The following is a 27553-nucleotide window of genomic DNA, read 5'->3' as shown; positions in this document are numbered from 1 at the left end:
TTTCACCAGTTTTTCTTTTTTCTTTTTAGAAAGATTACGCTTCTCTCTGTTTTGGATTTTGTTACACCGTTTCAGAGCATGGATAAATAGCTTCATTGTCCTCAGAGTCAAAGAGAGGTTACTTTCTTCTTAATGCAGGCTTGCAGCTCGAGAGAGACAACAGCTAGCATCTCAGAGTGGCCTAGTGCGTCTGTGTGTGTGTATTTGTGTGTACTTCTGCGTTTTGTCAAATATGTATGTCATGGGTGAAGGGTTAGGGCCTGTTGAAGTGTCAGGGAGCTAGCTCTGTTGGAGTGAGATACCAAAGAGTAATAAGTACTGAAGATATGAGAGGACAGCTCCATTGAGGCTGTTGTGTCAACACCATTGTCTTATACTGGCATAGTCTTTAGTACCCTGGTAATCACTACAGTCGCGTACAGTGGAGAGCAAGTTGGCACAGAGGCGTAATCCTGGACTTTCCCCAGCCTGACGGAGAGATGGCACGGTAATCATCCGGCTACCAGACTCCTCCTGCTAATTAATAACAACTTCTGGGGAGATACTTCTGAAGCACTTGGCTCCAGTGGCAATAAGCTAATCAGCGGCAGCGGTTTGGCCAAGGCTTCACACAGACAGCTAAAGGCCTCGTAAAGGAACCGCTTCGGATAAACTGTAACACTGAAACAATATTAAATCAAACCACAAAAGAAAGAAAGAGGAGGAAGAGAAGTGGGTTATGAATTAAAAAGCAGCGGAGTTCAAATCTGAGCACAACAGCAACAACAGTCTGACTGAGGTCGGGCTAAAACTGGCTGAGTCAAGAGGGAGAGAGATTCATGCAGACAGTGTTCAGTCATATGAGTTGTCAGGCTGTCGGTCAGAGGCAGGCGAGCTGCTTGTTGGGTTATTTTTGGGACTGTAGTGGCCATCATGTGCACAAAGACAGATATGTGAATACATCTTAGTGATGATGGGTTTATAATGGCAGGTTTATGTATTTTGTTATTATCTCCACCAAGAAAACCAATGTTTTCAAAACTATCCATTTTGATTTTTGTTTACGTGAAAACTACTGAATGGACTTCAACAAAACCTGGATGGGACATGGACCAAGAAAGAACCCAGTTTTGAGGCAGATCTGTATTTTTACATTGTGATATTGATTTTTTTTTTTTTGACATTTTCCCCAAATTTCTAGAGAAGAATTTAAGGATCTGATGAAAAAAGATTTTCACATTTAAGAGACTGATATCTATGAATGTGTGAAGTTTGGTGCAGCTAGATTTATCTATGGGGACTGTTGGGCCTTGGTGGAGGTATATTAAGTATGATGGAAAAAAGGATCTATCAATTGCATCTATTTTATTGATCCTCATATGTGCTTTACTTTGTATTATATAAAATTTTTTTTGCTGCAACTGATTCTTATGTAAGGCACGCAGAGATAGAGCTTCCACTGTAACATTGTTTTCATCGTTTACATCGACAATGAAAAACACAATACAAGGATGAATTTAAAAAAGAAAATATACATGTATAAAATGTCTTTTAAATATTTTTCATACAAAGGTGCTTTACCAGAAACATTTTATTCTCTCACCTTTATTGGCACATGCGATCCACTGTAAAGGTGTGACATCATAATTATGTTGGCCAACCGAGAAGGTGAACACACGAACCTGGATGGAGAAACAGATGAGATACATTATTGGAAGAAATGGGACAATAGTACAGATGATATCAAAACAGCGCCAAAAACCAAAGTTCCTCTGGATGACAATAATTTAACACAACATTTTGACTATATCAAGTCACACAACTGCCTCCATCTCAACACTGCAGTGAGAGAGTTGTCAAACTGCAGATAATTCCTATATGACAGCAGCCGTCTCGAGGGAGATCGATGGTAAACAGACATCAGAATAAATACTGGTGGTGCTGGGAGGGGGGGGACAAGACAGGAACAAAAAGAATACAAACTCAGTATCTGTTGGCTGTAATTTTAGAGGCTCTGATGATAAAGTGGCTAATTAGTCAGCAGGTCAGAGCTGTTAACACCATCAGCTAAACAACAGAGGAGACAAAGGAAGAGAGAGAGAGAGAGAAGAAGAGAGAGAGAGAGTGAGAGAGTTGAAGAGTAGAGAGATGGAAAAGCCTGAATCAGAGGAGCCAAAATGGAAGTGAAGAAAGCTTGGAGAGGGTGCTCAGATGCACAGATTGGGGAGCTTGGCATGTCTGACAGCCTAACTCACACAACTGCCTGTGCTATAATGAGACAATGTCAGCTGGAGACGGAGTGGGAGACGTGGGGGGGGGGGGGCGGGCCGTGCGAACACAGTCTCTGGACATGCACGATCTCTTGGGCTGGCAGAGCAAGAAGTAGAAGAAAAATAGATAACAGCCTTGTGGGGACAGACTCACCGTTTTGTTGGGCCAGTTGTACTTCTCAAAGATTTCCTGTGCACGATCCTCCCCGCCATCTGTAAACATCATTATCATCTTATTGCAGTTGGCCCTCGGGGCGCTGCTCTCCTGTGGCACACGGATAGAGAAGAGGGAGAGGGAGAGAAGAAGAGAGACAGGTGAGAGAGGATGCAAGTATGAGAGGGTGGTGTGGCACTACACTAAGAATAAAAGAGAAGGTTTACACAACATAAAATATTACAAAGACAGTATTATTACACTGTCTTGTAACACGTAATTTTCATCCATCCATCTGTCTGTTGTCTACACTGCTTATCATTTGATGGTTGCTGGATGAGCTGCAGCCAATCCAAGCTGACATTGGTCTAAAGGTGGGGTACACCCTGGACAGGTCGCCAGTCCATCACAGCACTTTAGATTCTACAGTTCACCTGAGCAACATGTCTGTGGACTGTGTGAGGAAGCCTGAGAAACTGTATATATATATATATAAAATAATAATTATAAAACCCTTATAATAAAGAAGTGTAATATATAGACATTTTCTGTATTTTTCTATATGTAAAATAACTGATAAATCGGTCGGGCTTTACTTAGTTATACATATGTGTAGATATATAGTTATATCTACATATATATAGATATATAGTTATGAACCTTAGTGGCTGTTACATTTTGGTGTCGGGGATCAAATCCACTCTTAGCTTTTACTGACTATTCAATTACATATTTCCCTCTTGGTAGTCATGTGCCTGCTCATATTGTAATTTTACCATTATCATTATGATTTTAGAATTTCATTTGAAGTACACAGAGCAACATTATTGTAGTGTTAAATTTGATTGTGTCAGGAGCACTTTCACCAGCATGTCAGCACTAAATGCACGTAGCCAGGCACCAGCTTTTAGCATTCAGCTTTGATACCCGCACCCCCGCCTGTCTGCACAGCAGCTGCCATTGATATGCAGGCCAGCGGCATGTCAATCTGACAAGATTCTAATAAAGATAAATAATATTGCTACAATTACATATTTTTATTGTGCTTCTGCCACCAATCACGGGAGTGAGTCTGCCAGCGGACAGCGATTAAATGGCCCTTTTTATTTCTCATTCTGCTGGCAAAGAGAAGGGGAGGGGGGCTGCATGCAGCCAGCACTTGGCTCTCTGCCTCCAACCCCAGCAGAGGAATATAAAGTGTCTGTGGCTGATCTCCTCTCGGCTGCGCTCATCAATCATCCCATCAGAGCCCATTAGGGTGGCAGCCTCCTAAAATACACAGCAGCATACGGAGCTGAGGCAGCACCTGTGTTGCGAGCACGTGGACGCCTGCTGCTGACAGACTTCACCACTGTGCTGGCTACTGCAGACGCTAGTGCCGCTTCACCGCAACAGCAGTTACAATCACACCAATCTGCGACAATGACAGAGCTCTGGAAGTGTCTTCTACAAACCTGAGCCCCTCACTGTCAGCACTGTTTTATCACTGTAAATTCTGCTTTGATAATTGGATGAGACAGTTACTGTGGCAGGATGTACTGGAGCTACACTATAGCTTCAGCGGGTTATCTTTGACTTTCTGGAAGTGCACAATTTGTCAGCCACAGACCAACCCTGAGAGGCTTGTTGGCTCTTACATTGAGAAGCTGTTCAAAGGCGAACGTGAAGCCAGACTTGTAATCTGTGGTTCCTTTGGCCTGCATGTGCATGACGGCCTCCTTGAAGATCTTCTTGTTACGAACGTTGGCCTGAACCAAAGTCCTGAAGCAAGGGACAACAGCGTCGGCCTTCTCGTTGAACTACGGAGGGGAAATAAAAGACATGTGAGCATAATTGTCAGATTGTGTGTTTCTGTGTTTTCTTGATCACATGTGTGCATGGTTCATGGTGACATGATGCAGGCGTGGGTGTGTGCAGATGTAAACTGCGCTGCTACTCTCTGGATGACAGTAAACACTGGTAATTACAACTTTCCACACAAAGACCAGGTGCACCTGAAATACCACGAGCAAACCACTGAATAGAAACCCCGCCAAGGTAATATCATCTGTCTCATCTCATCCACCCAATTAGCCTAAAAGTGTGTGTGCACTTGTGTGCGTGTGTGTGCATGTGTGTGTGTATTCTCTTATGTGTGTAGTGCCTATGTGTGATTACAATATTAGCAGCAGCGTCTGTAATAGCAGGTTTCAAATGTTATTTCTTCCTGAAGGTCACCTTCAAAATCGACTGACATTTTCAGGCCGGATTGATGTAAAAACGCTTTGTGAGTAAAAAAGCTGACATTTCTCACTTTTAAATTAGCAGACAAAGATATCCAAGACACAAAAAGTATTCAGAGCCACATTTTCATTAATCATCACTCTGTTGCTATCACAGCTCTTCAATCATTAGATTTCTCACAGCCTGGACGCAGTGTTTTTCAACTCCTCTTCTCTGAAATTAACAGACACAGGAGCAGTTTCTTTCTTTCAGTCATCACCATCTTTTATCAATTACCATCGTCTCTGCCTCTTCAGAGAGTTGTTGCTGCCTGCTTCACAACACCTACAAATACTGTTTTATACAAATATAACACAATTTCATTCCCAATCACACACAAGCACTAAATTTATAGTGCTTGCCTTTTATACTGTTTTGTTACTAGTTAAATTACTGAATGTATCTCAAAGTACACATATCATAGTCATATTTAGGTTCCTATTTCTATTCTTCTCCTCATACTGTCCATTGCAGCTCCTCTCTTCAGCTTCCGTCTGAAACGCTTAGTTTTAGCACATGTCTCTTTAAGAATCCTCTCCCGATAAAGCCCAGTGTGCTCTGATTGGCCAGCAAGCCCTCTCTGTTGTTATTGGTCAACTGCTTCCGGCACATGTAAGAAATGTCAGCCTGCGCTCTCGCTTTACTTGACTTTGTGGGGTGTGTGAGACTATGGCCACTTGGTGGGCATTTTGCAAATGTTGTCACAACGAAATATGTCTCCTTTAATAGTGTCACCTGTTATGTGAGTCATCAACTGCCAACGAACATACTTGGCCAAAAAAATCTTATTCTGATCTCTTGTATCATAAAAGGTTGAGATATACAGTAGTTATGAAACAAGATCTGGAAAATAAAATAAAATAAAACTAATTATCTATAATAAATAGAGTATCATTACAACTAAGTATAGTGCCATTACAGCAGTGAGGCCACAGTTTTGTCTTAAAGAAGTGTATTTTAAGAGATGGTGTCTGATGATTATTTTCATCTAATTTTTTGCCTATTATTAGCTTTAGTGTTTGCAAACATTTCACAGTGAGCTGTTCTTTATGGGGTGAAAATCAGATGCGTTCCCACCCAGATTACTGTGCTCATTTATTGCTCTTAGAGCTGGGATTTAAAGGCATACAGTGGCTAAGAGCAATGGATTATGAAGGATTACCAAAGGAAGTCTCCGAACAGAGCCACCGCACCAAGCTAGGGGATGTGTGTGTGTGTGTGTGTGCGTTATCTGTCCTGCAATGTAGGATAACGTTAATATTCCCCTAAACATCAGTCCTAATAGAAAGCTTAGTAATCAGCAGAGAGTGAAAGAGACAGGCAGGCAAAATCCCACATGGACATCGGTGATGCAGGGAGAGCAAATACACTGTAATGAGGGAAGTGCAATGTTCCTACCACAGGCAATCAACTGGGAGCAGCAGTATGAGCACATTGTGCCATTTGCGAACTCCCTGCTTGATTACCACCTGCTTAATAAATACAACAAATATTTGCGCTATCGTTGTTTTTACAGGAGTGATCCGTACGATTAATTCCATGAACTGAACTTGCACTCACCCTGGCCACATTCACATAGTCGTCATCTGATAGGGTGTCCAGCATCTCTATGACAGAGGTTTTCATGAGCTTCAGAGTGAGTCCGCTGACACTTCCGCTCCTGCAGAAAAGAAGCAATAAAGAACAGGCGGAATCTTAGGAGCTTCCTATTGGAAAACATATGTTTCTGTTCATGTCCTCTTTATAAAGCGTTCTATAGAGCAGTGCAGGCAGATGACGAGCATTCATCTTCCCTCTGACTTCAGGCTTTCCTCAGACCAACAGGTGGCACTAGTGCCCTTTGAAGGAGACACACACTCTCACTCTAGCCAAAGGGGGAAATGTAGGAAGAGAGGAGGCGGTGAGACACTCACACATCCACAATGATGACCATGTCCTTTGGAGAAGATGCACCTTGGATATACCTGCACAGAAAGACACAAAGAATGAGCTTTAATTTTTTTCCTATATTCTTTGTGAATTGCACCAAAGAAAGGAGCCAGAGTCACAATGAGGTGAGCCTCGATGATAGGAAGCGACCACGGCTGAGCCCACTTAAGCTACAGAATACAGAAAAGGCTTATGTGCTTAGAAGAGTTAATAAGTTGTGCTATGTACTTCAGTGTTGGCAACAGCTACTGTCGACCGACTTCAACAGAGATACTCCTCTATTCTGAATAACAATACCTTCTCTAAATAATTACTGCATAAGCCGAAGTAATTGCTAGTTTATAGTCTAAATGTATAATAATACACCTGGAACAATGGTCGGCACTGGACTGTACAACCTCCAACAGCCTATTTAACAAGCCACAGTCTGAAAGCCATGAAAATTAACAGACTGTACATCAACAAAGGCTTCAAACAGGTTTTAATGATACCTCTGATATTTAATACTGCGTTTTAAAATGCTTTGGATGTAACATATATTATTACCACAATGCTAAATATTTATTTCAGAAACACTGATATTCGTTTAGGTGGTGTGAATCAAATCCACAATTCTAGCCCATCAAAAGTCAATACCAATCAATATAAACAAATTAGTTCATTGTATTGAGATCTACCTAAATCTGTGTTTAGAATACTTATCACTTTAAGAAATAGAAGTACCCACTCTTATACAAAGGAAAAATAAAAAGAAATGATTTTAGGATTTTTAATAAGCACAAATGACATATAATAATCAATTTTTTTATGCAGTCATGCTATAGTGACGCATTCATTCTAATACGCTTTATATTTGGTCACTTGAAATGTATATGAACTTGTCAGGGAGCAGCCTGAGCAGAGTTGACCTGTGCTGTGTAGAGTGTGTGCTGAGCTAAGTGCTGTCAGTAAAAGTGAGATGGCTGATGTTCTGTTTCTTTGATGACTCATCAGTTGGGCGTCAAACGCATTATTCACTCTGGCAGTCCCTTTGTTGGGGAGGGGGGGGGGGGGGGCTGCTTAAGACCATTATGCTTCTGCCGCAAAGAAAACTCCTAAAATAGGGCTGTTCTGGGGTGCGTGTCAGCCGCAGCGCAGCGTACAGGCCCACGAGGCAAAGACGCCACTAAACCACTTGTGTTCTGGAAGAGACTTCACATGTAATGTCTGTCCACAAGTGATAGAGGGTGATATACAGAGGGAAATCAATTCTCTCTTTCTGTTGCGGTGGCAATTAAATTCACATTTACCCCTGAAACAAAGAGAGCTGGAATTGATGGACTTTATAAGCGTTTCTATGGCACATTCGGGGGGGGTTCCAAATGTGAGCACTGGTTTGACATTCTGAGGAGTGAGCAGGCGAGCAGTTAGCAGCCGTCTTAGGCAGAGTAATCATCAGGGGTCTCTTTCTGCTGATTATCAGTCGTTCCGCTGAGTGTGGAGAGAAGCCAGCTGCCTGTGGGCCAGGCTTTTTTCTTATGCTCGGCCAAGCTGATATGGTTGTAGAGCAACGGAGCCCCAGTAGGCTTTGCCACTGCTCCCACAAGCCTCCGCGCTCCTACTCACTAGCAGGCACCACTCCAACCTGCAGAATGACCCCTGACCCCATGTTGAAGTGACGTCCCTCAGCACAGTGCCTGGGCCGCTTCAAATCCGTTTTTTCAGACACATCCTGGTCCCCGCTCAATGGACAAGCTGCCTGGTATCCCCCAGATGGAGGGAGCGAGGACTCTGCACCAGCTCTACCTCACAGGAGGTCAATTAACTGAGCATGCCCAGAGTGAACATGGGCAAAATGTGTGTACGTGAGAGGGAGAGAGGGTGGGAGGGAGAATCCAATTATTTTCAATAATAAAGAATGGCACATCAAAGGTAGAACTTCTGCAGCTCTCCACGACTGTGCAGCGTATGTAATCAGGTCTGGAACCATGAGGCATACTGGCATGCATGACTTTTATCAATTTAATTACTGAAATCTTAATTTGAGGGAGCGAGAGGGAGAGAAGGATAGATGTGAGACTCCACACAGTTGCGACTTCCTTCTTTCAGGGCAGATGGGGTTTGTGAAAGTGATCATCGATGCAGGACGGAGAGACTCAGTCAGAATGTGGCCCACGTCTCCGTTCCCTCAGGCTCGTGGACGGAGACACCCTGTCTGGAGCTTGAAGGAGGGTCATTTGGTGAGGGCTGACGCCTGCGGACCATCGCCAGCATTTCATTAACTCCTCTGGTCAGTCTATTTCTCATAGTAGAGAATGGCCCTTTTAATGGGACGAGTTATTTTGAAGGGGGGGATCTAAATGTTAATTACACGGCAATGCAGACGTCTGTTAGTCAGTCATTATGGGTCATTTCACAATGTAAACTCTCACAGTGGTCACCTGTGTAAACTTTGGCCCTGAAATCTGCCAAGAAAACATCACTTTCAAGGAGATCATTTCTGTCTAACTTTGAGAGAGGCAGGATTTATCAGCGGTAATTGGGTTTTAAGAGGAAGTGTGTGAGCAGGGATGAAGAGGAGAAGGGTAACACGTGAGCCAGGGCAGCATCACTCAGCGCTGAAACCATGGAGCTACAATGACTGATCTTCCCTGCAGATTGTCTTGGTGCATCAGCGCTGCTCTTTCTCTGCCTCTTCACCGCCTGAAGCACAGCTGAACTGTCTCCCTGTGCCTCTGAGAAGAGAACATCAGGATCAGAGCGAGCGAGAGGAAGTCAAGGATTTTTAGCCTCCGGGCTGATACGCAGCTCCACGGTTCTGACGGATAAGAATCGCGAACGGAGGCCGGTATCGGTGTATAATTCACCCCGTTTTGACTCATGGTTCCAGATGTGTCGTTTCTGCATGGATTCCAGTCAGTAATTACCTCTCAGCTTCTGCCCACTGATGCCATTCTTTCCCTGTCATTACCCAGTCTCCTGCGTGCCAAGGCCAGGTGACAAGCAGATGGGCCTGGCTGGTGCTGAACTGAGGCCCGTCGCCCATTCTGTGCCACGGTGACACAGCCGTCAGCCAGTAGACTCCACATATCAGACGAACGCCTCCCTGTCCGCTCGCTGAAAGTTATGACCAGCATCTGACCGCCGGTGCTAAACCATCATCAGTGACAGTTATATTTTATTTCAACATCACCGTCGCATTTACATATTGGGATGAGTCAGATCTGGTTCACTCATCACAGAGGAAAATTGAATGTGAAAGCTCTCTATCTGAGTCCAGCTCCCCTTTGATTCAACCTGTTTCTATCTGTTCATCAAAGTCATAAATTGGTAAATGAAATACATGTTGGCAATGCTGTTGTAACTTCCAAGTCGAACTATAATATGTTTAAAATATGTTATTTATGAATTTGAGTTCAAAAGTAAAAAAATACCAACAAACTGTCTCACGGTTACATCCATATCTAGACTCTTATGTGTATTGACTGATGGAATAAAAACAAAATATTCAGTGTATTTTGTTATAATAGTGTTTGAATTTATGGCCCTAAACTGACCACTGATGCTCCGGAGTTAGAATGGGTCATCCACTAATCCGAAGATCGCTGCATGGTTCAATCCCCGGCGCATCCAGTCTGCATTCCAAAGTGTCCATGAGCAAGATACTGAACTCCATCGCTCCTGGCGACTGTGCCGAGTGTTTGAATGGTGTGTGGAAGAAAAAGCGCTGTGTATAGAGGTGTTCTCTGATTATTTTAGAAGGGCATTTATGACTGCTATGAATTATCCCACAGAGATATCACTGATTTATAAATAAGGCAGTCACAGCCTTGGAGCAAAGAATGAAATTTAAAAGTCTATTGTTGATTTCTGTGTTGTGATTAATCATCAATACAAGACTGGATATGGAAATGCACGTCCGGCCGCAGCTGCAATTTGTGAATTCATGAAAAAATATATAACATACATCATGTATGTCACAAGAAGAACGTGCTCACACCATCACACGTGTGCATGTGAACAATATGTAAAATCAAGATGAAGTCTGGTTTGTGTGTGTATCAGACATGTGCTCTTTATACTGAGGTGGAACAAGGTATCCTCTAAATGACAGGAGATTAAAGCCTGCACCCCAACATACCCCTCCCCCCCAATAGAAATCTAACAGAAACGCATTATACCAGCAATGAACACACAATGACATATTCCTTGGTTGTTTTGGCAGTTTGGTAAAGGAGTCTCATTGGAATTCATGAAATAGTTTTATCAAGACACAACATTGTAAAATCAATACATTAACTGTGCCAGGGGGGCTGACTCTCTGAGGAGATTGTGTTTATGCACCCTGACCCATTCCACAAAGTGTTGTGCAGTACATTTAAATTGGAATTATCTACAACATACATTTCAGAAACATGTAATGGATGCATGTAGCGTGATATGCAGAGTGGCTCGGGCTCATTTTATTCTTCTACGGGAAAAAGAAACTTGGGACAGTGTATGTTTAGAATTTTTGTGTGTTTGTCAGTTTGTCAAGTGTGTGCTCACATTTCACTGTGTCTGTTGTGAGTCATGTTTATTGGCTGCATTGTGCAGTGAGTATACATAATGAATGGGATGTATATACAGTAGCTTCTGTATTGTGTGTGCGTGTCCACTATAATGTGTGAATATTCTTCCCAGTGTGAGCTCTTATATAAACAGCACATGGGAGAAGCTTGTCTTCAGGGCTTTTATGCCAGGATGAATTTCTGGCAGAGAAGACACTGAACCAAGTCGTCATGTTACCTCAACAAAACCAATCTGCAAATGAAAACTGAAAACAACAAGAAAGAAAGAAACTGAAAAAACACAATAACCAATTACCTGCACTAAGGAGTTTCTTTTTTCATTGATAGTTGGCAGGATTACATAAAACTACTATTTCCATGAAATGCTGTGGAGAGGTGGAGCATTTCTAAAGGAAGAAGCCAAAAACGTTTAGTGCAGATCCAGATCAGTGGGTGCTTTGCAACTGTTAATGGGTCTTAATGAAATGACTGATATTTATGTGTGTGTAAAATTTGGTACAGATCCAAATAAAAATCTATATCTAGGGAATTTAAATGTGGTTTTGTGAGGGGACAGTTGGGCCTTTGCGGAGGTGCGTTCTCCAAGTGCCACTCGAGTTCAAAAATAAAATGAGGAACAATTATCTCCTTTGTCGAAGTCCTTTGATTGACCTTATAATACCTCAACTGGCTTCCTAAAGTTTTCCCTGCAGGCTAACATCTCCCATTACCTTATATACATGCATCATGTACAGCAGATGTAAGTAGAGTAACCATCTAATGGGAAAACTGCATGTTACACAGAAAAACTGCTGGTGTGTGTCTATATGTGAGCATTGTAGGTGTGTTCGTGTGCATGCTCTTAAGCGTGTGCATTTGTGTTGTGCTGATGGGCTTATTATTTTATGGACTGCTGCTCTCTTAGTGCTCCTGTGGATGTGGCAGGCGTATAAAGATTGAATTAAGATAAAAAATATAGGAGGATGGTGCCCAGAGAGCCCGCAGGAGAGAGAGATGTTGTCTGCCGTTTATTTATTCCACTTTCTGTTGATTATTGGAAGCGGTGGTGCCAATTCCATATTTTTGGTTGTGCCCAAGATGAACACACAGAATTTAATGCAAATTTGTTTCCACTTTCTCTGGAAAAAAGGAATAATATTGAATTAGTATAGCATTTTTGAATACATCAGTTTTAATTATCAGCAGATGAGTAACTTTCTGTTTTTGTACCTCATAAATTTGATTTAAACGTATGAGTTCCAACATTTGGGCTGAAACTGAAATGTAGCTTTGACTGATTCTCATGCTGCACAAAACTCCAGACATTCTCCGAAGGGACCGAATGAGACAACGTAATGTCAGTTGCTCAGTACATTCACCAGAGTTTTCCCTGCCAAGTCACTTTTGAAATGTCCATAAAATGTAGAATGAACCCATGTGAGAATCCCGTCTGAAAAATTCACAGCTATTGACAAAGAGATTCAAGAGCTTCTGGCGATAGCAAGCGATGCCAGCATTGATGTGCTGTAAACAAAAACATGTGATCTCCACAGTGGAATTTATACAGTATGTCATCTTCTGCCTCCTGCGTGCGTTACCAAACATCTTCCTGTTGTTGTGAACGCGTCTGACCCAGACAATCTCCTGCTGCGTTCTTGATGAGAGACAAAGTTCATGTCTGAAAACAGCTTCACAGTAAAAGTGCTAAAGCCTTGTGACTCCTTCAGTCACTCCAATAACACATCGTTCTTCTTGGAGTCTCCCTCAAGTGTGTTGAAGAGAAATAAAAGATGGAGGAGGTGAAGCTCAGCACTCCACATATTGGGTATTTTTTTGGGGGGGAGCCTCAGCTTTGAGGACTGCCCACTCGTCATAATATTTACAAAGAGGTCAGATTGACTTTTTGAAGAAATCAATATGTGATATAGCCTACATGCTGTTGTGAACCTGGGAGGTAATGGGATCTTTGCAACGCTTGGCTAACAGGACTCCATGCCTGTCTCTGATTGTTTCACTCCTCGCCTTTTCGCTTTTCTCCCTCCCTCTGCCTCGCTTCACCCTCTGCTTCGCTTCCCTTGATAACACGAACAGACAATATAATGGACAAATGTTAATAATTAATGTCAGAGCAATTGGAGACAATTAAGTGTGTTGACTGGACCATTAATTTTCCTGGGGCCGTTGGTGGTGGTGAGGGGGGTGGTGGCAGACAGAGGAGACAGCACATATGTAGACACAGGCGGCCCCTTAAGAGAGCACCTGGTCAGCTCCCATTGGCTCAGCCCTGCCCGCATCCGCCCACCGCTACTCGTCCTTTGCGCTACGAACTGACCATGAACTCTGGCCGCTCCTTCTACTCTCTCTATTACTGTAAATCAGATCATTGACAGGTTGACTCTTCCCCGAAGACAGATTCTGTGCAAATGTTCCGGCGATTGCAACAATTAACTATATCTATATGGCGTATATCATGTGATCTGAAAGAATCTGGTATTGAGAAGTAGAGAGCTGGTAGGTTTGTAGGAGAACGTGTGAAAGTATGTTTGCACATTTAAACCCTTTTTCTTGAGGTTTTTTTTTGCAAAATTGCAATCATAAAGAAAAATGTAATTTAAGCTTACATGTACAACACATGATTGTTATATTGTTTCTTTAATCATGTCTGTGTTTGTGTTGCTTTGGTGCACAAATTGCTCTGTGGTGCCGTGAATAAACTATTATCATCTATCTATTTTTTCTGTCATCACATGAAGGCATCATTATTCTCCAGGGGGTATGAAATCTTTATAAATGACAAACGTCTGTATTTGTAACTCAATAGGTCTAATTTATGTGAGGGTGGGCTGTAAAAATTGATTGTAATATTTTTTGCTCCATGTAGTCCTCATACCTTTCAGTGTGTTGGGATTTAGTTTCTTATAATAGGGTAATTTATGGAGTGGTGAGTTTACAGGAGTTTGGTCATTTGTCTTCACCACAACTGGATCCATGAAGGAGAGACAGCCAACACTACACCCTCCTACTTTGTGTCACATGGAACAAAAACATTGTGTTATGATTGACAGCAGAGGTTGACTTGAGATTGGTTGAATGAGTGTGTCGACGGAACCTCGCCAAATAATGTCTTGTCTTATATACTGTCATTGGAGCTACATGACTCAGCCAGTGTTGAAATGAAAGGAAACATCTGATAACATTGTAAGAAAGGTTCTGCTTTCAGAACAGAGGCTAGTTGGATGAGATTGCGAGCTTCAACTTTATGACTTGAATTAAAAATGCATAATTATTGGTCCTAATTACTGGACGCTGTAAACGGACAAATGGCTAAAAGAAGTGTGCCAAAAATCAAGCCAAATTTAAATGTTCAATCCAAAATGTCCGACTTCCTGTTGGGTGTGGCCGAGGGTAGCTAGAGGATCTTTTGTGAGTCTGGGCATGATACACATGTGTGCTAATTTTCATTACTCTAGGCAAAAGTAAAGGGGGAGGAAGACCCTTGTTGAACATTTCTGGGGGGCGCTATTTTGGCATTTTTGGACATATGTTCCCAAGCAAGCAAGTAAATTAGTTTTTTAGTATGTTAAAGTCCCCAAAAGGCATTTCATTTGTAAGAAGAAGAAGAATCACAGCAACATCAATAGGTCCTTGCACTGTTGTGCTCGGAACCTAATAATTCAAATGTCAGTTCTACTGAAACACATAAGTAGGTGCATGACTTGTGTTTTGTCGGACTTGTGTTAACACTCATGCTGTTGTGTGTGTTACTGGATGCTGACATCTACTGTGGCCACACAAGCACACATGACGGACTTACATCACCCCTCTAACATGCGTGATTTGCCAACCTCTCCAGAGAATGGGGGAGAGAGCATGTTAAGACTATAATCACGCTGGTCTGACCTGACATATCATGACACTCCCTGCCAAGGTTGCGCCACTCAAGGCGGCTGGGCACAAGTTGCTAAGCAACAGGCCACAGGAAATGTCAATGGCTCCGACATGAGGAAAAGCTTGACAGAGATGACAGTGACAAACATGGAGGAACAGGGAGGGGGGTGACAAGGTGTTCCTCTCTGCAAAAACACACCTCTTCCTGTGTCTAACCTTGTCAAAGACGCTGCAGCGGCTCAGCAAGCCCCCTCATCTTTCTCTTTTCCTGTTCCCTCTTGTCTCCAGGAAGAGTTCCCCAGTCAAAACATGTGTAAGAGCATTAAAGTCCATGAACTCGGGTTTTGTGCTGACAGATCAGAGAACGGATCCTTGTTTTAAGTTGTGCTGCTACACAGCGCCTCGTGTTTTCCAGCTTTTTTTCCCTGTTTATAGTGTGGCCTGCTGTGACAGTGGAGCACTAGGGAGACTTTCTTTGGGTGTTTAATTGTCAGGGAACACCTCGTTGGTTTGATGATTGTAGACACACTGAGGTGTTTGGAGATCCCTTCGAATTGTTTCATAAAAATACTCCAATGAGCAACTGATTTTATGTTCAATGTGCTTTTGCTGGTGTACATATTACTTCTCTTTTAGACCTGGCAACATTTTAAGATTTCAAGATTGTGTACTTTTGAATATTGATTGTCATACAAATGTAATCAGAATGCAAAGGTTTTCTTTTGCTTGTCTTTTGTTTGTTTGTTTGCTCTGAGCTCCGTTGACTTCATGTGACAGCCTGGCCTGACCTCAAACAGCCACTCACACTGAGCTGGACGGAGACAGAGATGGAAAATGGGGTCAGGTCTAATCAACATTGCTGTCATGATTATGTCCAGTTCACTCCAACCTGTAACCAGGCAACAGGCAGGGCTGCCACAAAGCTGATGTGACAGTGGCAAGTAGATTGAATGCGGAAGGGTGGACAGGAAGCCAGGGTGGGTGGGTGAACGCAGCCTAGTTCTGTCCGGCCGATCACGCTCACCCACCCCGGCACTCGGCACAGGGATCAGCTGTTGTTGTTTTAATGAAAACATTAGCCTCTATCTTGTTTTGTCCTTGTAGCAAAATACAGTGCATTCTACATGATCATTTACTGAGATAAACATGGCTTAGGAAAAATGTTTTGATCTTATTCCTCTAAACAATATACCGAGTGGAGTATGAGGCTGGAGGGAGCGCAGAAGGTCAACAGCAGACAGAGACAAAGCGCTGAACAAGAATCTTAATACGAGACTATTTATATGAGACACAGAAATGGCTGCCACTGTAGAGAGTGTTTTCACATAGTCTAGAAGCAAGAACAAGTAATAGTTCAAAGAGTTTCATGTTTGTAGGCTACGTCTTTGAACAGATGAAAAGGCTCTTATCGCCTTGAATATAAGAATAAAAGACAAACGCAGTGGCAATGTGTACAGACATTCCTTTGTAACACAAAAATTTAAAAATCAAATATGTCAAAAGCAAGCTTGTGCGTGTGTGTGTGCTCAGATCACCACACAACACTTTGTCACAACTTTAACACAGCATGACTCTGCTGCTGCTGCTGCTGCTGACAGAACAGGTGTTGCAATGACAAGTTAAATTTCTGCAATTTTCCTCTGCTGCTGTTTCTTTTTGTTCAAGGCTATCTGCTCTGAGCTACACAAACCTCAGCTGGGGGTGAACAGTTCAGCAAGTTCATGGATTTGTATAGAAAATGTAGAAAATATCTGCATTTTACCTAAATAAATTAACTCAAGTTTTGTATATTTGGTTGTATTTGTGTTTTCTTTTTATATATAAATGGTGAATGGTTTGTATTTATATAGAATATTTTGGTCTTGGTGATCACTCAAAGCACTTAACAGGACAGTTTTGCCATTCACCCATTCATGCAGTGCATTTACAATACAGCCCATTTTCTATCACACATCACTCACTTGTGTCTACACTCTGGTATCTATTTAGTTATAAATACTGTTAGTGATAGAGTTATTTATAATACAGTTTATAGTTAAACTGTAACTTATCATGCCTCAATTAAATGTCTTTATCACCAAGGTTTGATAACAACTTCCTAGGAATCATTGCCAAATTCTTTTTCTGAACATTGGTCTGTCTCTAATGAATTTCTCATATCTATAGGTGTCAGAATCACAAATGTACCAATAAAATACTAGAAGTATACTATAAAAAACTAGCTACTACTATTTTGAATAATAGTCTGAAGAAATTTCCAGGCAACATCATTCACAAGTAGAGTACATCAAGACTATTTCACCACTTTAAGAAACAAATGCCCCCAACAAATAACTTCAATATTCAAAAGTTATCAAGATGCTCTTTTCTTATTTCTTAGATATTTCAAATGATGAGTGATATTTATGAGTGTGCACCATGTCGGCACTTACCATGGTCTTCTGCGGACATCGTACAGGTCGATCTTGTTGGGTGCCCTCCATGGAGTGGCTGAAGAGAGCAAAAAATAAGCTATAGGCCAAACAGCGCACTGTAGGATATTTCAGATCAGATTAGATCAAAGTAATCATAATTTCATTCTGTCGATCCAGTTACCACTATAACCATCTGATAAGAGATTGCCAATGTTCTGCAGCTGAGAAGCCCTAGGGTCAATTTAGACTTTATCTCACTGCGAGTTATGAGGCAGACTGTTGACTCAGTGACCTGTGGCCTACCTGGGTAGTATCGAGTCACTCCAGTGGCACTGCCGAACACCTGCCAACGCAGAGAGCTGTCCTCCCGACGGTTTTCTATGAAGACTCGCTCCAGCGCCTGGGTCCAGTTCAACTCATTCAGGATGACTGGTGCTGTGGGAACACACGTAGAGAAGCACGGTAATGAACTGGCACATGTAGGACAGTGTAGGCCTTATTCTTATTTACCAATTGACCCAGCTTGTTTTTTCAATAAGGGGCAGATACAGTTTACATAATCTCAGCTATATTTTAATGTCTCCCTGGATCCAACAGATTTATGCTGCAAAGGACAATGTCACAAGTTTGGTCAACAAGTTTCTCTTGAAATAAGCGCAACTCATATACAGGGACAAAATAAAGAGAATTGCAAATGAGCTGCTGATTATGTGCCAGAGTTTAAACTATATGCTTAATCAGATTCAGAATCAGCTTTATTGGCCATGTATGCGTACACATACAAAGAATTAGACTCCAGTTTTTCCACTGCTTTCAACGTGCAAATAAACAAACAAAAAACAAGGACAACAAAGCAGAATAAGGTTAAGCATAAACATTTAACGACAATGAAGAAATATGAATATGAATATATCTACAAATTATGGACAAAGTATGGACATAAAAACACAACAACAATGACACAACCTGTCCAGGCTGCCTCTCACCCAACGTCCGCTACTTTGGGGTTAAGCTCCCCTGAGACCCTCAAGAGGATAAGTGGTATAGATATATGGATAGAAAATAAAAAGCTTTCCCAGTTTTTATTATAAGCCTCAAAAAATGACCACTGGATATAATGTGGCCAGAGAACAAATAATACATTTTCTGTTAGTACCCCAAAGGTTAACTCTCCTTGCTGAACAACCTTGTCCGTGCCAGCAGCAGCGAGCCGAGCACATAAGAATGGATGTATGCAGGCAGCGTGACCGGCGCTAGCCGTCTGAGCGGGGCATCAGTCTAATCTAGGAGATCTCTGAGGAGTGCAGATGAGGAATCTGAGATGACCTTGCAGTAGGTCATATGTCATTCGCAGCATGTGGAGGATGAGGCCGTCTCTTGAATGTTTTGATAGCGGAGAACAACAAACTACAGTTGTCTGTGTTAGAGGACTGCTCAGCGACTGGGGGGGTGAAGAGAGGAGAAAAAGACCAGGTCTGCCTCTGCATGTCCAGTTTAACACATCGTCATGTGTTTTAGTTTTAAATGTGAGGTCACAGAAATATCCCACAGGTCAGTGAAGTGTGAAAGTGTGTGAAACTGATTTATGGTTGTGGAGAGACGTATTTATCATCAAGTCAAAAAGAAATGAGATAGCATGCCACTGGTGGAGCTACAATAACAACGAGTGTATCTCGTTTCTTTCCACCTCACTCTAACTGCCCCTTTATTTCTCTTACTCTTGATCCTTACAACATGAGGCAATATGGCTCCAAACACGCACACACACGAAAAAATGCTTTCATTCTGTTTAATAGCTGAGCTGAAGTCAGAAGATGTGCAATCAGAGGTTTAATAGCCACCTGATTAAAGAGGAAACAAGATGAGGCGCTGAGCTGGGGAGAACTTCACTCTCTCCTCTGATTTAATTACTCAGCAAAACAAAGCTAGATAAGCCTCTGAACCGACTGGTCCAACTTTCCTCAACCCCTCGTTTGAATTTCACAAAAATAAACGATCATTATCCACTTTTCCCATGCTTTTCAGTTACCACTCAGAGTCTTTGACGAGCTGTCAGTTTAAAGTTAAGAAATACAACCTTCCCCCAGCCGCCGCTTACCTCCTTCACTCTAAGCTGAAAGCCTCTTGATAATCCCAATCACACTGTTGTTAACTAAAAACATTTTCAGTTAAATGCTCCATTTTACTTTGCAAAAACTGTCTCTGCTCAAAACAAAGTTTCATTACTCTCCAGCATCCTGCAAAACAAATGTTCACAAAAACACACACACGCACGCTCTCACAACAGAAGCACTAAATAGTGTCTGGAGGATAGGAATATATGAAAGCCAAATTACTGCCATCACCAAGGGGAGCTCCTCCACATGTTTTCTTAAAATTCATAGACATAACCACAAAGGAAGAAAAGAGGAGGATGGAAGCAGCCCTACAGATGGGGATAGAAGAAGAGAGAGGGAGGGCGACTGATGAAAAGCAACACAGATATTAACACGAATGAGTGGCTGCTTTCACAGCCTGAAAAAAACCTATTCTCGCCCATGAGGGAAGGAGAAGAAAAAAATTATAAACCCAAAACAAACTTTAAACTTCAAACTCTAAAGAGATAAATTGAAATTGAGGCTGGTGAGCAACAGTCTGCCCAGTGGAGGTTGGCTGCATGGTCTTTACTGCAAAATCCAGCTAATGGAGGTAACCAGTGTGGTAATAACTACCTAAAATGACAAAAAACATCAATACTGCAGCCAGCCACCAGGAGGTGGTCAAGACACTTTGGCTTCACTTTCATGTCGCCCATTTTTAAATAATTTGGGGGCATTGCATCAGCAGAGGCTTTACCATCACTGTAAAATAATCAGTAGCTTCTGATTTATTTCATCAAACAATCAGTCTAATGGTTTGTCAGCTGTTATTTAATGACTCATTCCTGAAGAATGTGTTTTCCAGGGACATTTCTGCTACAAACTTAATTGCATTGAACCAGAATTAGAAAGTGAAAGTGCTTTATTAGCTTCTATCTCTCATAACACATGTTTACATTACCAGAGTCCAGATGGTCGGAAGAAGTGGAGAGATGCAACTAGAGAGAAGAAGATGTGAGACTCTCAGTATCTCAGTTTTATGACCATGAATTTCCAAACTTGCTGTGGTCGCTCCTGTGAGTCAATTCATTTCCATGGGGCCGGTGGCGATATTTTACTGATGTTTGTGCGGAGATTATCAAGGAGGCAAACTATGCATTTCAATTTCATCTGGGCCACGAAGCACTCCATGGTTAAAGAGCCATCTGATTAATGTGTAAAAAGTATTATCCTTTAAGCAGGAGTTATCACAGCGGGTTGCTGCGGAGGGGGGCCTGTGTGCTGTGAAGTCCTGGGTGCACTTATCTGGAGAGGCACTGGGTATGTAATGATAGCTGTCCCAGACAGGCCAAGGGCGAAGAGACATCCTGTGACCTCCGTCTAAAACCAGCATCATCTCAGAAACCACGACTTACATCAAGGCACCTAACTGGATATATGCACGACAGATTATCAGCCTCATCTCTGCCAAGGGCGGCACACACACATGGATTTAACACCTGCAATGTGCTTGATATGTTTATTGAATATTTCTGTGTCCATGATGTTCTAACAGTGCTGGCAATGGTATATATTTGTGTCTTTATTCGAATCCATGTGCTGCTCCGATTTATCTTTCAACCAGAGTAATAAAACAGACCAAAGTGTGTGTTTAGCTGAAATCTTAAACTTAACCAGTCACATGTGGGGCACCTTCACCACAAACACACACGCACACACAAGCAGACACATATCTTCACGTGATCGCTGCAGAAAAAACAAATGGCACATCACAGATAGGACAACGCAGTAAACTAATTCTCCTTGATTTATTCAGCTAGGATGTGCTGTGACTTCTTAGGACAGTTGATAAAAAGACAAATTTCCCCTGGGGGGGAAATATGTCCACAGGCGGACAGAGCCTGCGAGCATTGTGTTGGGCCTCATCTTTCAAACGCAGGCTCTCCGATATCTTTAAAAGGTAATTCATCAGAGTGCCGCTCCCATGACATTTAGAGCACCCTTGGCTTTGCCCCTTCATGGAGCAAGACTGCACACCAGGTAGGGAAACAATTATGAATGGGATTTATGGAGCATCTCTGTGTGAGATCATCCCTCAGCTCCCCCTTCCACCAGCACCTTCTCTATCATATGACCCCCCCACCCCCCTCGTGCACCCATTATTCACACTGATATACTCGTGATAAGGAGCCATCCAAACTAATCTGCGCGTCAAGCCTCGTATTAAGCCAACATTACAGAAATGGGAACATGCATTGACTGTACACACAGAAGAGAGGCACAGTGGCCTGTAATATATCAGAGCAACACAGGAGGTCCCTCATAAGAAACCCATGATGGTAATGGAACCAAAGCTCGTGGGTGAGGCTCTTTGAAGAATCATAATCATTATTGCCGTAACGCATTTAAATGTTTTTAGATTGAGTGACTTAGTGGTACTGGTGTGGTTCAGTTCCGCTTACTGGTGATATTACTCAAGAGGACAGGTAGGAGACATGCAGGTTATTGAATCTTAGTTAGTCCATATCAAGAATGTATATTCTCACCAAGTCATATCTTATTTAGCTTTGGCAGTGTGAAGGAGAAACCGTTGGTCAGTTCACACTAATGACAAAATCAGATTTTCTCACCTTCGTTCTGTTCAGCCTGTCAGCAAGTTTGATCAAAAGTTTTCATCCTTAACGTTTTCCTTTTACTTCCAGACCAACACGATGCAGGTGAATAGAATTTTGTTTGTGGTGATCACAGCGCTGAAAAGAGACTAAGGGCTACCCATGGTTCACATCTTTGATACATCTTTTATGTATCATCCAATTAAGCTTGGTTTCACATTGTAATTTAGGGAGCACATCAAGACTTTTGTGGGACATACTGTATGCACATCTCGTCATCATCTAGGTGGGCTACGTATACCTGGCATTGAGGGACGGGTGTCAGATGTTGTCGTGTTTCCACTTCTGCTTTTGTATTTGTTTACTTTTCTGAATATCACCATCATTGGTGAAGACTACAAGCAATTCTAGGAGCTGCTTCCGCTTCTTTTTCTTCTACTGTTTAAAGTTGTCTCATATTCCTGCAATTTTGAACTATCCAAAGACGTTTACACAAACCAAACCCTGCTTCAGTTTGACCTGGATGAAGACCAGTCAATTGAAGTAAATTTAGGTCCGTTGTTCCAGACCATGATCTTTTCAAACGTATTTTGGTTTGGACTAAACTGAAAAGGCTGAAGGTCCAGACCAAACAAGGTAAGTGTGAAAGCTCCCTAAAGTAAACAGAAACAAGTATTTCCAGCGAAGGTGTTGCAGTGGAAAACCTGCAGCTTTCAAATTACCCTGAAAGTTAAATGAGAATTGTTTTTTGTAATTACACTTTAAAACAGCACCTTCCAACACAGTTTTGAGGTAGAGATGTTGTGGTTCCATTATTTACCTGGACTTTGTGCATCATTTTACTTGTGGGACTTTCCAGTGTGAAATATTGCCATACTGTGAAAATTTCTCAAGCTCTGACGAACGCTACACTACTGGAGATCTCTTCTTCTGAGCCGTTCTAAAAACAGTATTTGCAAATGGCAGTACAGTGCAACTGCTGTTTTGGAGCTGTGAAGAAGAAAGGATTTCCAGGAAAAGAAGGGTGAAGGAGGAAACTAGTGTATTCCAAAGAGCAGGTATCAGATTGGGAGATTTGTGCACTCGCTGATGCCCTCCGCGGCATTTTCAGCAGTGAGGTATTTCTGATGCTGCTATTGGTATCGGAACATCAATAGTTTGAGGTCATTACAAACCACTATCTGCATTTACCACTTCCTTTTCTGTGTCTCTACAATGTCAGCCCAGTTCCTTTACATCTCACCCTCATTTCCCTCCTCTTTCCCTCACTGTCTCTCCTTCTTCCCTCTTCCTTCAGGGCTGCTTTGTGGACTGGCTGAGTGTTAAAGTGCCTGAACCTAAAAGCTTTCATCCTGCAGGAGAAAACAGCAGCAACAGGAACTGGCAGAAGCTCACACATCACACAAAGAAAAGCTAAAACAAAGTCTAAGCCTTTGCAGAGAAAAATGTGTCTTTTTGTAGCTTTGGTTGAGGAAAAAATAACAGAAGGTACCGTATAACCTGATTTATATTCTTTCCTGTTGTATACTTTAGAAAAGCATTCCCCAAGAATTTCTTAGCAAATGAAAATGCTGCATTGACTAATTATAAATTAAATTAATCATAATTAAAAATCATTTGAGGGAATCAAACTGTTTTACTCAGGAGTAGTATTTGTTGATAAGATACCTGAGTTTGCTTAACGGCAGTATCAGAGTGTGTTTGAGTGCGTGTGTGTGTGTGTGTGTGTGTGTGTGTGTGGGGGGGGGGGGGGGGGTTCTCTGAGAAAAGGTGATTATTAATACAGAATGATACGTAAGGGAGAGATTTCACCACACCTCCAGAGTGCTCCTCCAAACGATTTTTCTAATTAACGAAGAGCAGTAAATAACAAACACACCAAATGTAATTTGTGAGGCTGCTGGTGAGTGGAGTGGAGTTTGTTGTGCTGACTGTTCTAATTAGTGTGCGGGTGAATGATAGTGTCCCTTCACTGGGCACATACTATCGGGGGTGAGATGGGTGAGGGGCGTAGAAAGAGAGATGTAACGTCCGTAAAGTTGAGAACAACAGAAAATACAGACTGTACTGTTACTACTGTCTGTCTTCTTTTTTTTTTACTTTAAATCCTATTCTCCTTACCTCCTCTCTTCATTGCTTTATTTTCTTTCTTTTTTTTTTACACTGATCCCTCTATTTTTTTTTTTTTCATGATCAGTTTTGCTTTTCCCACACTTTTAAATCTGGCTGACAGGGAAGCTTCCTGCACGTAATGGAACCTGAAACAAGTGCAGGGTGTATGTGAAGTACGTGGACAAATACACACATGGACACAGAAATAACATTTGGCTCACGGGTAGGAAACCTCTGACCTCAGAACTCATGAACACAAAAAGCAACTCAGATAAACAAAAAGAAAAAATCCCATTATGGGAATTATTTTCTTTCTGCCATACAATAAAATAAAAGTTGATCCAACTGTATGTCTGTCAGATCACAGTCGGGGTGAACAAAACACACCGGTGACGTGTTGTACATGACAAGCATAAATAAATTAAATAAATGTGTAAAATACAAGCTAATTTGTCTGGTATGTAGAAACACTCTAATCACAACATCATTACAGTCGGCAACACTGAGCTAAAGAGAGTTTCAGGTACACCGCAAGTAAACAAATATATATGATATACAGTATGTGTCCAATTATCTAGTATGTTTTTATTAGTTACCCCTGAATTAAAAGATACTTTTGGGAATTTCTTCTTTATTGAGAGTAAAAGCGTGAAATGGGGATGAAGAACTTAAATATGAGAAGTTAAACATTATAGATATAAGCCTATAGCTAAGTGGAAACAGTGACTAATGGCAGCCACAGCTTATAATACGACTGAGTAACAAAGCATAACCCTCATTCCTCTCACTGTCACATTCCCTTCCTTTTGTGAACAGACCTGAGTCTGTCTATCAAATGTCGCCTTTGTCCCTCAGAACCAGCGAAGCGGACTTTTCCCCAGATCCATTTTACAGAGGACGAGAGACATCAGAGGCAGTTTGACTCAAATTAAACCCCACAAATGCAAATCTCGTCTTTTTTCTTCTCCTCTTTTTAAATCTCACACGACACTGCATTGACTCTCTATCTGCTGTATCTGTTGCACTCAATTTTCCACTGCACATTACATACACCCCATGCAATTTGCTCTTTACAAAGGTGAATTGGATGATTTTTTATTTTTTTTAACCAGAAGCTTCCCAGAGGGGATCCAGGCTCCGACTGGAGAAAATGGAGGCTAACATTCAAAGGGCAGAGAGTACAATCTCTTGTTAATTTAAGTCTCATAAATAATAGAATGTTTTAACCTCTTGAAATCCCAACACTTTCTTTACACTTTATGTTACTTCTAATGCTAAAAGAAGTGTTTTAGATAGATTCCCTCAGTGAATAACAATGAATATTTCCTTGCATTAATTTTGGCAAATTATGTAGCAGGCCGCTGTTTTTAATAATAATACTAAAAAAAACTGTTTTAAGCAAAACAAATCTGGTAAAATGAACTGTACACTACCTGCTGAAACACCAACTGACAAGCAAATGAATTATGTCAAGTTCAGACTACACAACTGTCAAAGTCATCAAACTACATGACGTGCCATCATTTGATCACAAGTCTTGCAGATGTGAGTTCATACTACACGACTGACTGGTGACAGGGGTCCTTCACAACACGTGTTTGGTAATACTTCTGAACTCTGTCATAGTTGTCTGTAGTTGTCACTGATTGATCTGGATATTTTGCCTGCTGGGAACATAGCTAGAGTCTGTGACGTGTCAGCAAGCCCCTCAGATCAAAGAGTTCCAACACAGAGATAAGCGACTGCATTTTGAATGCTGATTCAGCGACTTCCAAAATTTGTTGGCGATTGGAAAATTGGGAATCACAAGACTTAAGCGTTACAGAAAATCAATTTTAAAAAGTAATGGTACACATTGGAAAATACTGCCAATGTGTAAAGCAAATCTGATAAAGCTGTGACTGAAAAATTGGACAGGCAAGTACAGGAGTGGGTGACAGTGGTGGTTGAGGTGATTGTGTGTATGTGTGTGTGTGTGTGTGTGTGTGTGTGTGTGTGTGTGGTGGGATAATCACTCCATGCAAATCATTTAAGCTCTGCTCTTTCATCTGCACACAGTAAACCAGTCCTCGCCATTCATTTGTGATAACCAAGTTTCTCACTGTGCTCGACTACAATAGCAAACTGACAACATGACGCTAGGCCGCTGGAAACGGCGCCGCATGCAGCGGATTTAAACTTCAAATTTAATGAAAGGACTTCCCACATTCACTGGTGGTTCTCTCTATACCCTGCTGGGAACAGTGGCTCCTTATTCTAACACACACTAATGTAGGCATCCACTATGTGTACGCTGTACACACATAATTACTTCTCTTTCAAAAAGGCTGATATACAATGGTGTATATTTTCAACATATTGTACATGCAACTGAAGAATGACCCAATCTGGCTTAGTATCCTCTATCTGCAGCACGGACTCCAATGTCCAATTACCAATGAGGTTCAATGAAGCTATAAAATAAAGAATGATTTGTGTATTCGCTCACTGTTTTCATCCTTATTTTCTTATATGTACCCAGAGGCCTTTCCTCGACATTTATTTTGCAAATCACTGCCTCTTCTTCACAATGTCTGCAACATTCAGAGGGAGAATACATCCAGTTTCTCCACGGATGACACCGCCCACATCAATTTATTCCCCTGAGCCTGTGTTGCGATGTCCATCCTGTAATAAGCAATGATAATTAGAAGAAAACTGTATGAATGTTTGACCTAAGCTAATTAGAAAGTTTGCAGACTTGGCAGCAGGAATCAGCAGTGGGATAATGAATCATAAAATGGTTCATTACTGCACTCAGGGAACACTCTCAATCTCAATAAACGGACATGGGGCCTAGCAGACAAATCAAACCAGGATGGATACACCGCCTCATTTAGCCCGCTGAAAGGATCACAATAAAAAAAAGAAAGATGTTTTTTTGCTATTATTAAAGTGTCTCTTCTCCTTTCATCCCCTCTCACCCCTTTCTTTCTATCTCTCAGTCTATCTGTGCCATTCTCTCAGTCTGTCTCCAAGGACACTCATTTTCATGTGACTGGAAATTTAAGATGCCATTTTCTGGAAAACAGCCAATTTATTCAGTACATTAACAATGTGTACAAATCAAAGTGAGCTACATTCAGTGTGAGTGCTAATAAACAACACTCGTGAATTTCACAATAACTGTTAAGCATTGTGTGCTGTACTTTGGACTGTGCTCCATTCTTCCTACAGTTTTCTTTTCTGTGCCTTTGCTCTGGCCTCCCCCTGAGGAACAAGCATTCAATCTACCCACTCACATCACTTCTTCTTCTGCTTATCCTATACCCACAGATATACTGTAG

At 41.7% G+C, this 27553-nt stretch overlaps 1 protein-coding gene across 5 annotated transcripts in view; it reads right to left on the bottom strand.

Annotated features, from left to right (window-relative positions):
• The window catches only part of cacna2d2a (calcium channel, voltage-dependent, alpha 2/delta subunit 2a), a 140026-nt gene that overhangs the window by 18118 nt on the left and 94355 nt on the right, over positions 1-27553 (bottom strand). For all 5 annotated transcript variants that reach the window (XM_069535948.1, XM_020101567.2, XM_069535971.1 and 2 more), the window contains 7 exons: positions 17729-17860; positions 17444-17501; positions 6579-6629; positions 6226-6325; positions 4041-4202; positions 2404-2514; positions 1583-1661 (listed from right to left, as the gene is read on the bottom strand). In XM_069535948.1, coding sequence (XP_069392049.1) covers positions 1583-1661; positions 2404-2514; positions 4041-4202; positions 6226-6325; positions 6579-6629; positions 17444-17501; positions 17729-17860 — 693 coding nt within the window. The remainder of the gene's footprint in view (positions 1-1582; positions 1662-2403; positions 2515-4040; positions 4203-6225; positions 6326-6578; positions 6630-17443; positions 17502-17728; positions 17861-27553) is intronic.

The sequence above is a fragment of the Paralichthys olivaceus genome, chromosome 2, assembly GCF_024713975.1.
Source record: "Paralichthys olivaceus isolate ysfri-2021 chromosome 2, ASM2471397v2, whole genome shotgun sequence".
In the NCBI taxonomy this organism is placed as follows: domain Eukaryota; kingdom Metazoa; phylum Chordata; class Actinopteri; order Pleuronectiformes; family Paralichthyidae; genus Paralichthys; species Paralichthys olivaceus.
The sequence above is the reverse complement of the archived record's forward strand: the minus strand, read 5'-3'. Positions and strand labels throughout refer to the sequence as shown.